The following is a 13629-nucleotide window of genomic DNA, read 5'->3' on the forward strand; positions in this document are numbered from 1 at the left end:
TTTTGCCTTTGGTTTTAATTTATTCTTAAATGAAATGCATGTGATTTGTCATATCTGAGCTAGGGTTTTTATTTCTGTTTAGAGAATACTAATTTCTTCCTTGCAAGAAACTCTTCCTAATAGACTTCCAAATTGAATACTAGATTTTCTGTTAGTCCTTCTAGTCCTTTGTGCTGTGACATTGATCTCTTAAATTAAAAGAGATGGGCCTATCTTTAGTGGTTTCTGAAGGTGTTTTGTTTTGAGTTTAAGTTTAGCAGTAAAATAATATGTTCCTTTATTTGTTGAATATTTAAGACAATTAGAAGAGACTCTCCTGAATGGAAGTTAATTGCAGCATACAAAATGGTTGCAGATTTGCTTCAGCTGTTTCATGACATGCATCAGGGTTACTGCAGGGTTTCTCTTCCCTTTGCCTATAAACAGAAAGCTCTCAAATGCAATTATAAACCACCAGTAGCCGTCTTGGAAATCTCAATCGATCGCAAATGGCTAAATATTTAATTTCCTCATTGTCTGCCCTTCCAGGGATGGCTTGAGCATTTTATTTTCTTTGAGGCTAACATGAAAGCCAGTCTCTGCAATGGCTGCTGGAGATTGTGTGTGTTGTAAGGAGGCTCCCCTGCAGTGATGAGCTCAAACCTTGTTCAGTAGGAGCTCTTTTTTGCAAATGGTGGTAGATTTTTGCAGAAGATTTGTGGCCAGAGAGCTATGTATAATACTGATGAAGCATTTTTGTTCCAGCTCCGTCTCAGAAGACCTAGGTTGCCGACGAGGGGAATTCAGTAGAAAACATTATGGATCTGTGGAGCTGGTAAGTTTATAGCCTATTCAGTGCTACCAGATTGTTTTACATTTTGTTAAAATCACAAAGCTCATCACATCTTGCTTATATATTTACTAATTCTGTAATACTATGGTCATAGTATGAGGATTGGATTGGGAAAAATCAGACTGCCGAAGCGGCTTTAACAATTACATCATCTTAATCTTTTTCTTTTGTTACACACTTTTAACCTCACGTCTCGTTTGATTTGTTAAAAAAAAAAAAAAAGATTGCACTTTAATCTTTTTTGTGACAGATTTTGAAAGATAGGTGCCAACTGCAAACAACTCCTGGATAAAATAATTTTGATTGAAAGAGAAAGATTTAGTTTCCAAAATATATTGTTAATAAAGTGCTTCAGTTTGTTGTTAAGCTTAGAATATGGGTTGCTTTTCTGAAAAAAAAAAAGTGTTGGTTAAAACAGGGTAAATATGTTAACTATAAACCTATGCAATGAAAATATATATATTTTCCACCAAGTTGTTAGTGTTTTATTTGGAGATTTTTAAATCAGCATTTTACATATTAGAAGAAGAAAATGTAATATATTTATCCAACAGCCACCAGTATTTCAGAGATAAATATAACTCGGATTTTACGTTGCAAAAAAGCATGAATAAATGTTTAGGAAAGTGTGTTTCTCAATTGTGTTGATAAGCAGTTTTTTTTTATATTTTTAAAATTTAAGAAATGAGTTATTTTGATCTAGTTTATTTTCTTATTGCCACCCATTAATTTAAAAGGCTTTGTGAAGCAAACTTTCTTTTTGACAGATTGAAGTATGTAAGGAATCTGTCAGAGATGTGTAATTGCTAAGGCTTTTCTGTGTCTGATTCATCAGATATTTTTGAAATGCTTTTTGTGTGTCAAGCACTATGCTGGGTGCTGCAGGGGATACAGAAGACATAATAGATATGACCTTTGTCCTCAGGGAGCTTATAATCTAGTTGAAAAATAAAGTGTATTATTCCCTCAATAGTATGTTCCAGGTAATATAATCAAGTGCAAGGATATGGTGTAGATTTTAGGTGCATAATAAATTGGAGAAAGGAGTTCTTTGTGGGGCAAGATTAGTCAGGGAAGGTTTAATTAAGAATTGGAAGTTCAGCCAACCTTGAAGGATGTGTAAATTTGGATTGATGGTGAGGAAGGACATGTTATATGGGGAAAAGAGCCTGAACCAAGTCATGGAGGTAGCGATGATCATGGTATGTTCAGGGGACAGTAAGGAAAAAACATGACTAAAGCAGCAGTTGCACAGTCGGGAGAAATGAGAATAAAGCATGGCAGAATCTGAGTTAAAGAGAACCTCAGAGGCTGACCTGTGCCCAGACAAGAATGCCCGGCCACCAGATCCACGCCTGCCTTTTATTGAACTTGTGTCTAGCTCAAATCTCTCCATATTGTCCACTCTGACAGAAAGAGGGATTTTGTCAAATGCTTTGCTCAAATCTTGGTACACTCTCTTTATAGTATCCCTCTGATCCAGGAACTCTGTTAAAAAAAAAGGAAATGAGGTTAGTCTGGCACGACCTAATCATGATGAAGTCATGCTGGCTCTTTGTAAAGAAACAGAGTGGATATTGTGGTGGAGGGGTACTGCACCTGGAGACAAGAACACCTGAGTTCTAATCCTGGCTCTGACATTGGATAACAGTGTGACCATGGACTACTCAGTCGACAAGCATTTATTAAGCACCCACTATGTGTCCGGCACTCTGCTAAACACTGAAGATGCAAAGAAAAAAATAAAACAGTCCCTGCCACCAAGAATCTTATATTTTGTCAGTAGAAATCTATGTCACATGAACATAGATGAATTAAATACATATATATGTGTACATATATGTAAATAAATATAAATATGTACACAGAAAGCAAATGCAAACTAATTTCTGGGGTTGGGAGAGAGGCACTAGCTACTGGGGGAGGATCAGAAAAGGCATCATTTAGGAGGTGGCGTTTGAACAGAAGATTTGAAGAAAGCTAGAGGTTCTGTGGGATAGAGATGAGAAGGGGGTGCACTTCAGGCAGGACAGACGGCTATGCAAAGGCCTGGAGGCAAGAGAAATAGAATGTCATCAATGAGGAACAGCAAATAGGTCAGTTTGCAGGAACACAGAGTGTGCGAAGGGAACTATTGTGCGAAGAGCCTAGAAATGTTGGCTGGAACCAGATTGTGAAGTGCTTTAAATGCCAAACAGAGGAGTTTGAATTTTATCCTAGAAGGGATAGGAAATCACTGAAGATTTTTTTAGTGGTAAATAATATAGTCAGACCTGGGCTTTAGGAATGTGTCCCATGTTGGGGCAATTCAGGTGTTTAATAAATTGGAGAAAAGAGTTCTTTGTAGGGTGAGTTGTACCCTGTAACGTTGTTCTATATCCAGGCACTGGCAGCACTGTTCAGGAGACATTTGCAAACTGAGAATTTCTAAGAGTCAAAGTGAAACATTTCCAATGTGTAACTATCTGCATTGGGGGTGGGAAGAAGTCCTTACCTCAGAATTACAAAATTCTGAATCAGAGGACCTCCAACCCAGCCTAGGAAATGGAAAAGGAATTCCCTCTCCGACAAATCAGATGAATGGGTTTTTACATGAAGACCACCAATGAAATGGAGCCCACTATTTCCCAAGATTACCCATTCCAATTTGGAATAGTTCCAGTTGTTAGGAAATTTTTTGCAGGCATTCAGCCTAAACTTGTCTTTTTGCAACTTCTATCCTTTGCTCCTGGTTCTGCCCCTTGAACCCAAGCTGAGCAAATCAGCCAGGTGACACCATAATGGATAGAGTGCTCGAGTCAGGAGGACCTGGGTTCAAATTCAGCCTCAGATACTCAGATACTGTGTGACCCTGAGCAAAGCACTTAACTTCTGCTTGTCTCAGTTTCCTCAATTGTAAAATGGGGACAATAAAGGAATCCACCTCCCAGGGTTGTTGTGAGGATCAAGTGATAGAACATTTGTAAAGTGCTTAGCACGTGCCTGACACATAGTAGGTGCTTCATATAATGTTTATTCCCTCCCCCCTTTCCTCTTCTTTCATGTGACAGCCCTTCAAATAATAGACAGTTATTGTGTCCCTACTAAGTCTTTTCTTCCTCAGACTAAATAGTCTCTGTTTATTTTTGTCCTCATAACAGTCCCAAAGCAGTCCTCCATAATTTTTCCAAACAGTCCCTGTTTATTATTGTTTTTTATTATCCCCTGCTATCATTGTTCTCGTTTTACAGCTGAGGAAACTGAGGCAAACAGATGAAATGACTTGTCCCAGGGTCACGCAGCTAGTAAATGGCTAAAGTCAGATTTGAACTCAAGTTCTTCTTGACTTCAGGCCTGAAGGTCTATCTACTGGGCCACCTGACTGCCTCTTTTTTTAATGAAACAATATAGTAATTTTTATTTAGGACAAGGATAAACAGTAAAGTAATAGAACTCAACCACAGCCAGTGTTCTTTGTGAGCACTGCCTCATTCTCTTTCCCCTCAGAGCAGGAACTGTCCCAGTTACTTTAATTGATCCTCATATGGCCTGAACCAGAGGCTTTCGGAATCTTGATTGCCTTCTTTTGGACACTCTCCAGCTTACCCTTCCTTAAAAGGTAGCATCCAAAACTCCAGAAGTGGTCTGACCAGGGCCAAATACAGGGGCACTATTATCTTCTTTTTTCTGGATACTATGCCTCTTTTAAGGCAGCCTTAGGTCACATTCACTTTCTTAGCTCTCAGATCACACTGTTGACTCATATTAAACTTGCAATCCATTTAAGTCACCAGATCTTTTTCAAGTAAATTGCCATCTAATCATGCCTTTCTATCTTGCACTTGTGAAATTTATTTTTTTAAACCCAATCGTAAGACTTGACTTATTCATCCTAAACTTACCATTCCTCCTGCCTTTCACATTTCTGTTGAGGGAATCAACATTCTTCCAATCAACCAGCTTTATAACCTAGAGGTCATCCTTGTCTTTTCACTTTTACTCACCCTTTCCCTTCCTGTGTCCAATCATTTGCAAATTCTTATCAATTCTACCTCTACAGCGTCTCTTAAAAATTTGTCCTTCCCTTCATTCACACCAGCCTAACCCAGGCACTCATCACCTCTTGCCTGGACTCCTTGTATCCAGCTTTTTTCCACCCCAGGCCATCCATCACAGAGTAGTCAAACTGATATTCCTCAAACATGGGTCTATTATCAGACTTGCCCTACTCAAGAAGTTTCAGTGGCTTCCTATTGTCTTGCAGATAAAATACAAACTTACTTGTTTGGCATTTAAAGTTCCTCCCAATCTGTTGTCAGGCTATCTTTCCAGACTCATATTGAACTTTCAGTCCATCAAAATGGTGATGTATTCCTCTCCCTTGCACACAGTGTTTCAGCCAAACCCGCCCACTAGCAATTCACATCTCTCTCAACATTCCATCTCTCACCTGTGTGTCTTTGTATTGGTTATCTCTGGTGTCTGAACTTCTCTCCCTCCTTACTTCTGCTGCTTGGAATCTCTAACTCCCTTAAAGGCTTGACTGTAGGGTCATCTCTTATGAGAGGCCTTTTCTGATTTCCCCAGTTATTAGTACTTCTTCCACCCCAAAATTAATTTGTATGCTTTATATTTACTTCTGTGTGCATAGTTTAAAGACATAAACTGTTTCATTTTGTTTTTGTATCTCTAGTACCTAGCACAGTGCCTGACACATTGTAGGCACTTCATAAATGCTTTTTAAAATTGAAATATTGAATAATGTCTATCATATTTCATCTAATTCAATTTGGCCCAATGCTTTAGCCTGCTAAGATCATTTTGAATCCTGATTCTGTCAACTTGTATGTTGGCTGTCCCTTCCAACTTTGGGTTATGTATACATTTTATAAATGTACCATCAGTGACTTTATCCAAGACGTAGATAAAATTGTTAAACAATTCAGGACCAAGTACAGAGTCCTGGGGCACTCCACTATAGACTTCTCTTAAGTTGATATAAAACCATTAATGACTAATGTGGATCTGGCTATTCAATCCAGTTCCAAATCCACCTAATTATACTGTTAGCTCATATTTTCCACAAGAATAGCATGAGAGACTTTGCTGAAATGTGGGTAAACTATAGGTACAGTATTTCTTTGATTTGGTAGTCTGGTAAAGCTGTTTAAAACTGTGTTCAAAAAAAGAAAGAAATTTCGTTTGACCTAACCTTTTTTGGGGAAGCCATACAGGCTTTTTTTGAGTACCACTTCCCTTTTCTAGAACTCCACTAACCATCCCTTTAATAATGCTTCCTAGAATTTTGCCAGATATTGATGTCAAGCTCCCTGGCCCATAGTTTTCCATTTTCAGAAAAATTGGAACATTTATTTTGTTCCAGTCCTGTGGTACCTGTCAAGAAGTTCTTCACAACCTTTCAAAGATCACTAACAGTGGCTCAGCATTCATATATACCAGTTTCTTCAGTACCCAAGGATGTAGCTGATGGTTGGAACTCATAAGGGGAGGCTAGGTACTCTCTTAATATCTCCTATTTTGCCTTGTGTATCAGTTCCCTGTTAGCCATTTTTGTTCTGCACTTTCCAATGCAAAGATCCTTCTCTTTGGCAGAGAAAACAAACAAGATAAAAATTGATAAATAAAAAATAAACCACAATAAATATAGAGTTACCATTGTCCCAACCACTCCAAGCAGTGGTTTTATCCATTCTTTGATCTTATTTTTTCCAGGTGAGCTTAAACCAAATCAATCCACTCTTTTGGATATTCTTAGCTTTCCTCTATAACCTCAATTTCTTTTTAATTTCAGCACTCCTGACACTATTCTTATAGGACCATGCCATGCTTTTATATTCATCTTTTGCTTTCTTATCTTGCTTCCATCTTCTGTATGTGTCTTTAAAATCTTAAAATCTAAGTTTGTTGGTGAGTTCTCTGTGCATCAAAATTGTTCTTTTTCTAAATTTTTTTTATTCTGAATTTAAGAAATAAAACAAGCATTTCCATAACAAAGTGGGATAGAAAAACAGAAGATTGCACTTAAAATTGCAGATCTACTATGTACAACTTGCTATTTCTCTCAAATAAACAACAAAGTTATCATGTAACATACACAGTGTAAACATACACACACACATACGCACATACACACATATATATTTCAGTTCTTTTTCTGGATTCAAACAACATCTTCCTTCATATGATCTTTGAGGCTAGTTTGGGTATTTCTAATAGTCAGAATGACTTGGTTGCTCAAAGTTGTTCTCAAAACAATATTGCTATTACTGTGTACAGTGTTCTCTTGGTTCTGCTCATTTTGCTCTTCATTATTTCATGGACGTCTCTCCATGCTTTTCTAAAATCATTGAGCTCATCATTTCTTATAGCAGAATAATATTCCATCATGAACATATACCATAATTTGTTTAGCCATTTCCTGATTTCCAGTTCTTTGCCACACAAAGAAAGCTACTATAAATATTTTAGAACATACAGGTTCTTTTCCATTTTTCCTAATCGTCTTAGGAAACAAGCCTATTAGTGGTATTGTTGGGTCAAAGGGTATAGGCAGTTTAATAATTTTGGGGGCATAATTCCAAATCTCTTTCCAAAATGGTTGGATTAGTTCACAGTTCCACCAATAATGAATCCCAATTTTTCCACATCCCCTCCAGTATTTGTCACTTTCTCCTTCTATCATTTTAGCTGATCTGATAGGTATAAAACGATATCTCAAGGTTGTTTTAATTTGCATTTCTCTAAGCAATAATGATGTAGACATTTTTTCATATGACCATAAATTGTTTTGATTTCTTCATTGGAAAACTGCCTGTTCATATCCTTTCACCATATATCAGTTGGGGAATGACTCACATTTGAATGAAGTTCTTTATATATTTGAGATATGAATTTTTTCCCAGTTTTCTGCTTTTCTTCTGATTTTGGCTGCATTTGTTTTATTTATACAAACCCTTTTTAATTTAATGTAATCAAAATTATCCATTTTACATCTCACAACATTCTCTATCTCTTGTTTGTTCATAAATTGTTCACCTATACAGAAGTCTGATAGGTAATATGTTCTGTGTTCTTCAAATTTTCTTGTAATATCTCCTTTTATATCTAGGTCATGTATCCATGTTGACCTTGTCTTGGTAAATGGTGTAAGATATTGGTCTATGCCCAATTTCTGCCAGATTGCTTTCCAGCTTTCCCAGCAATTTTTACCAAATAATGACTTCTTATCCCCAAAACTTAAGTCTTTATACTTGTCAAACACTGGGTTGCTATATTCATTTGTTGCTGTAGATTGGATGTCTACTCTGTTCCACTTTCTATTTCTTAACCAATACCAGATAGTTTTGAATAATTACTTCTGTATAATATGGTTTAAGATCTGGTACGGTTAAGCCTTCTTCCTTTACATTTTTTTCATTAATTCCTTTGATATTCTTGACCTTTTGTTCTTCCAAATGAATTTTGTTACTATTTTTTCTAGCTCTGTAAAATAATTTTTTGGTAATTTAATTGGGATGGCATTGAATATATAGATTAATTTTGGTAAAATTATCATTTTTATTACATTGGCCCTGCCTATCCATGAACAATTAATATTTCTCCATTTACTTAAATCTGATTTTATTTGTGTACAAAGTTTTTCATGATTTTGTTCATATAGATCCTGGGTTTGTTTTGGTAGGTGTATTCCTAGGTATTTTATACTGTCTAGAGTTATTTTAAATGGGGTATATCTAACTATCTCTTCCTACAGGATCCTGTTGGTGATATATAGGAATGCTGATGATTTATGTGGATTTACTTTATATCTTGCTACTTTGCTGAAATGATTATTTCAGTTAACTTTTTAGTTGAGTCTTTAGGATTTTCCAAGTATATCATCATATTGTCTGCAGAAAGATAGATTTATTACCTCGTTCCGTGTTCTGATTACTTCTATTTCTTTTTTTCTCTTATTTCTATTGCTAGGATTCCCAATGCAATATTGAATAATATTGGTGACAGTGGGCATCCTTGTTTCACACCTCATCTTACTGGGAAGATTTCTAACTAATCCTCATTACAAATAATGCTTGCTAATGGTTTTAGGTAAATGCTTATCAATTTGAGGAAAAGTCCATTTATGCCTAGGCTTTCAAGTGTTTTGTAATAAAAATGAGTGTTGTACTTTATCCAATGCTTTTTTTTTTGCATTTTTGATGTTATGGTATGATTTTTGTTAGTTTTGTTATTGATATAATCAATTATGTTAATAATTTTCCTTATGTTAAACCATCCCTGCATTCCTGGTATGAATCCCTCTTGGTCATAATGTATAATCTTTGTAATACATTGATGTAATCTTTTAGCTAGTATCACATTTAGGATTTTTGCATACATATTCAGTAATGAAATTGGGTTATAATTTTCTCTTTGTGCTTTTCCTGGATTAGGTATCAGTGTCATATTCATTTCATAAAAGGAGTTTGGTAGGACCCCTTCTTTGCCTATTATTCCAAATAGTTTATTTAATATTGAAATTAGTCTTTAAATGTTTGATAGAATTCACTTGTAAATCCATCTGGTCCTGGTGCTTTTTTCTTTGGAAGCTCCCTTATGGCTTGTCCAATTTCTTTTTCTAAAATAGAGCTATATAGATGTTCTATTTCCTCTTTTGCTAATCTAGGCATTTTGTATTTTTGTAAATATCCCTCTATTTCACTTAAGTTGTTAAATTTATTGGCATATAATTGGTTAAAATAACTCCTTGTAATTGCTTTGATTATCTCTTCTTTCATTCAAAGTTATAATTACTATTTGTGTATTTCCCTCCATTCTATTTTTCCTCACTATTGTCCTTCTCAGCCTCTCTTTTTACCCTGTCCCTCCTCTAGTTTACTTCTAACCACTATCTCCCTATTCCACACTCTTTTAAAGAATCTCTCCTTTATCCTCTCCCCTAACTTTCCTTTTCCTTGTTCTACCCACTCTTCTAAGGGTCCCTCCCTTTTCTTCTTCCCCCACCCTCCTAAATTTTAATCTACACATCCTTCTAAACCGCCCCCGTTCCTGTTCTCTCACCTTTTTATTCCTTTATAAATTTAGAAGACTTCTAGATGTATATGTTGTTCCCTCTTTAACTCAGATCTGATGAGGATAGTGTCCAGCATTACCAACCCTCCACTCCCCAACTGATTCCTCTGTATCAGTTTTTCCTCTCATGCCTCATTTGTATAATTGCTCTTTTTACCTTTTCCTACAGTTTTGCTTTTTAGAATCACACATTATTATCAGCTCATCCCCAATTTTTCTTTTGAACTAAGCAATTACTAATGACAGTTTTAAGAATATGGTTTACATTTTTGTGTTTAAAAAGTAAGCAGTTTGACCTTATTGTATCCCTTGTAATTGATCTTTGATGTTTACCTTATATTTCTCCTGGATCTTATATGTCAAATTTTCCATTAAGTTCTGGTCTTTTTGTGACAAAAACCTGAAATCAGTCAGTTTGTTGAATATCAATTTTCTTTTCATTCAGGATTATACTTAACTTTGTTAGGTAAGTTATTTTTGGCCACAACCCCAGTTCTTTTGCTTTTTGATATATAGTGTTCCAAGACCTGTGATCATTTAGTGTAACCGCTGCTAGGTCTTGTGTAATTCTAATTGTGGCTCCACAGTATTTGAATTGTTGTTTTTCTTGTTGCTTTTAATATTTTCTCCTTAAACTGTGGGTTTTGAAATTTGGCTCTGATATTCCCATACGTTTTCATCCTGGGATCTCTTTCAGGTGGTGATCAGTGGATTTATTTCTGTTTCTACTTTCCTCTCTTGTTCGAAAACTTCAGGGCAATTTTCTGTAATTATTTCTTGTAATATTGTATCAAGATTCTTTTTTTGATCATAATTTTCAGGTAGTCCAATAATTCTTATGTTTTCTGTTCTTGATCTGTTCTCCAGATTAGTTGTTTTTCTTATGAGATGTTTCACATTTTCTTCTATTTTTTCATCCTTCTTATTTTATTGTGTTATTTCTTGGTATCTTATAACATCATTTGCTTCCCCTTGTCCAGTTCTAATTTTTAAGGAGTTGTTTTCTTCCTTAAGATTCTGGATCTCATTTTCTAGTTGGTTAACTTTCTTTTCATAATTTTCTTGGTTTACTTGGATTGTTCTTATTTTTTTTTTCTAATTTTTCCTCAGTCTCTTTTATTTGATTTTTAAAGTCCTTTTTAAGTTATTCCAAGAACTCTTTTTAGGCACATGACCATTTGACATTACTCTTTGGGGTAGGAGAGACTATTTTTGCTTCAGTATCCTCCTCTGAAAACAAACTCAGGTCTTCTCTGTCCCCATTGTAGCTGCCTATGGTTGGGTTCTTTCTCATTTGCTTACTCATTTTTATTTATTTATTTTTTTTATTTTTAGCAGCTTGTTATTATAATCACCTCTGGTCTCAGGATGTGACAGATAGTACCTCTGGCTTCAGGTCTTTCTTACTGTTATTTTCAGAGCTTTGTCCTGGGCCTAACCTCAGCACTCCTTTCCCCTTCCAAACCACAGCTAGGGCCCCCAGCCACACTATGCTGGAAGTGCTTTTGCTCCCTTAGAACCCTCCGGTGTCTGTAACCTTCAGTTCTCCCCTCCAGCCTGGAACCAAAACCAGGAACTCAGTTCTCCTCTAAGTGCCCACAGCCAGCAGCATCCCGCCCCACTGCTTCTGCACTCACCAGGTATGTGCTGGTTCCTTCTTACCTTCAGCCACAACCCAGGACCACATCTTGGAAGCACAGCTGGGCCTGGTGTCCCTTGGCAGCAGAGGGTCCTTCTGTCTTCCCCTGTTCAGATGTCTAACCCCATACATACACTGTCAGGTGAGAATTCCTGCGGCTCAGGCTGAGGCCACCTCCTAACCCAACTTCCCCAAGGGCTTGTTTGTTGTTTCGATGGAGATAGCCTGGAGGTGTTTGCACTTTACTCAGGCCAAATGTCCATCCCTGGGGTCTTTCATTGGGTCTTCTCCAGTTGTGCCAGGAGGACCCCTGCTGTGCCCAGACTTGTTTATTTTTGCTTCTGTGTTCACCCTGAGGCTCTATTTTGTCTTGTTTGTTAAGGAAATCTGCAGAGCTTGGAATTTTCTGACCTACTTCACTGTCTTCCCCCATCAAAATTTCTCTTGCAACCATTTCCTCCTCATTGCAGTTGTTACTTTGTGACTTCAAAATTTCATTCTTGAAAGCTTCCCATCCCTCCTAGGCTGACTTCCTCGGTAAAACTTTAGTCCATAGGATCCTACCTATCTTTCTTCTGAACACTTTGAAATCTGCTCTCCCAATATCTAAGATACTGTCAGACTATTCCTGGCTTCTCTTGCCTTCTCTGTCACAAATTCAAAGATAGAATGGTTACTTTCTCTGAGATTCCCATCCTTGCCATCCCAACAATCGTTCACTCTGTATTGGTGAGAATGAGCCCCTGGAATAGAAATTCTCTTTGTAAGTTTTCTACCTTTTGAAGAAAGTAAATAAATTATTATCTGTCTTGATTTTTGTCTTCATCAGATGTCTGGATAGTTCAAGTCCCCCCGCCCCATCATTTCTGTACTATTATATCAGGTTTCCATCCAAATTTTCATCTGTATCCTACACTCTTCATCTATTTCCTCTTTCTCTCCAGGTGATTTGTAGAATACTTCTTAGACAGCATTTCTTGTTTCTCTCTTTGTTGACCTTTCCTCAAATGCTTTTCAATATATCTCTATCCTCTTGTCCCTGAATTTCCCCAGAAGAATATATCTTCTTAATATTACAGTGTTATCATACTTCCTCTTCCCTTACCTATCTTATTTCTTTTACTTAAAGTATAATCTTTCCAAGCCATATTCTATTCGTGGGTCTCATCTCATCATGTTTCGGTGATATCCAAGAGGTCAAATTTGCCTCCTTGAGTTAGTATCTCTAATTCAGCTTGATTATTAGGCTTTAATTAGTCACAATGATATTTTATGTATTATTTAAGTGTCTCATATGAAAAGTCTACGAGTCTTAATATGGATGATAAACATTCTTCATTCACTTGGCTTTTCTTGCCTGGATAATCAGGGCAAACTCTTTTGAGTAGTTATAGATCTCTTCCAGGAGACTCTTCAGTGTTCCAAGGTTCTATGCAACTAGCAAAATGTGTTCTACATTTGGAAGCCTTTAGTCTCTACATGGAATCACTCTTCAACTTAGACTGCACTGGATCTCCCTACTTTTGAGCATATACCTGTCTCCCTGTTTTATGCTTCACCGATTGCTTATGATTAAAAGGCTGTTAAACACAGCTTTCTATTGTTATTTTCTTAGAATTTTGGATTATTTTGATGTGTGGATATGAGATACTGTGTTAGAAAAGAGCCTTTAAGATGACATTGCTCTAACCAAATGCTTTTGCACAATTAGGAAACAATAATCTTTATAAAGGTGAGGGGCTTTGGCTGTGGAACATTACATAGAATGTTAGACTTCTTTGATGTGTTGGTTAATTTTGCTGAACTGTTTTTCTCTTTTAAAAATTCTTTATTTATTCTTTACTCTCTAGAGGGAGTGAAAAAAGAGAGGCATTGGGAAATGTAGTGGTGTAAAAACAAAAGATTGACTGTGAACCAGTCACTTAAACTTCCAATGCACCAGTCAGCTTTCTAAGAATATAAGTTTTAGATGAGCTGCTGATCTGAATTTCCATACTAGGAGTAGCTTATACTAATACAATTTAAAACCTGCTTCTCACCCCAAATATACACAAATACAGTACACATTGTATTTGGAAAAGTTATT

The 13629-nt window shown here is 36.4% G+C and overlaps 1 protein-coding gene across 1 annotated transcript in view; it reads left to right on the forward strand.

Moving 5' to 3' along the window:
- The first annotated feature begins 670 nt into the window (after positions 1 to 670).
- Positions 671 to 13629, forward strand: part of LOC114046880 (GTPase-activating Rap/Ran-GAP domain-like protein 3) — a 196900-nt gene continuing 183941 nt past the window's right edge. Inside the window, exon 1 of the mRNA XM_027867466.1 lies at positions 671 to 814. Within this exon, the coding sequence (XP_027723267.1) occupies positions 671 to 814 (144 nt within the window). The remainder of the gene's footprint in view (positions 815 to 13629) is intronic.

The sequence above is a fragment of the Vombatus ursinus genome, unplaced genomic scaffold (genome assembly GCF_900497805.2).
Source record: "Vombatus ursinus unplaced genomic scaffold, bare-nosed wombat genome assembly UNPS02014786.1, whole genome shotgun sequence".
NCBI lineage: Eukaryota > Metazoa > Chordata > Mammalia > Diprotodontia > Vombatidae > Vombatus > Vombatus ursinus.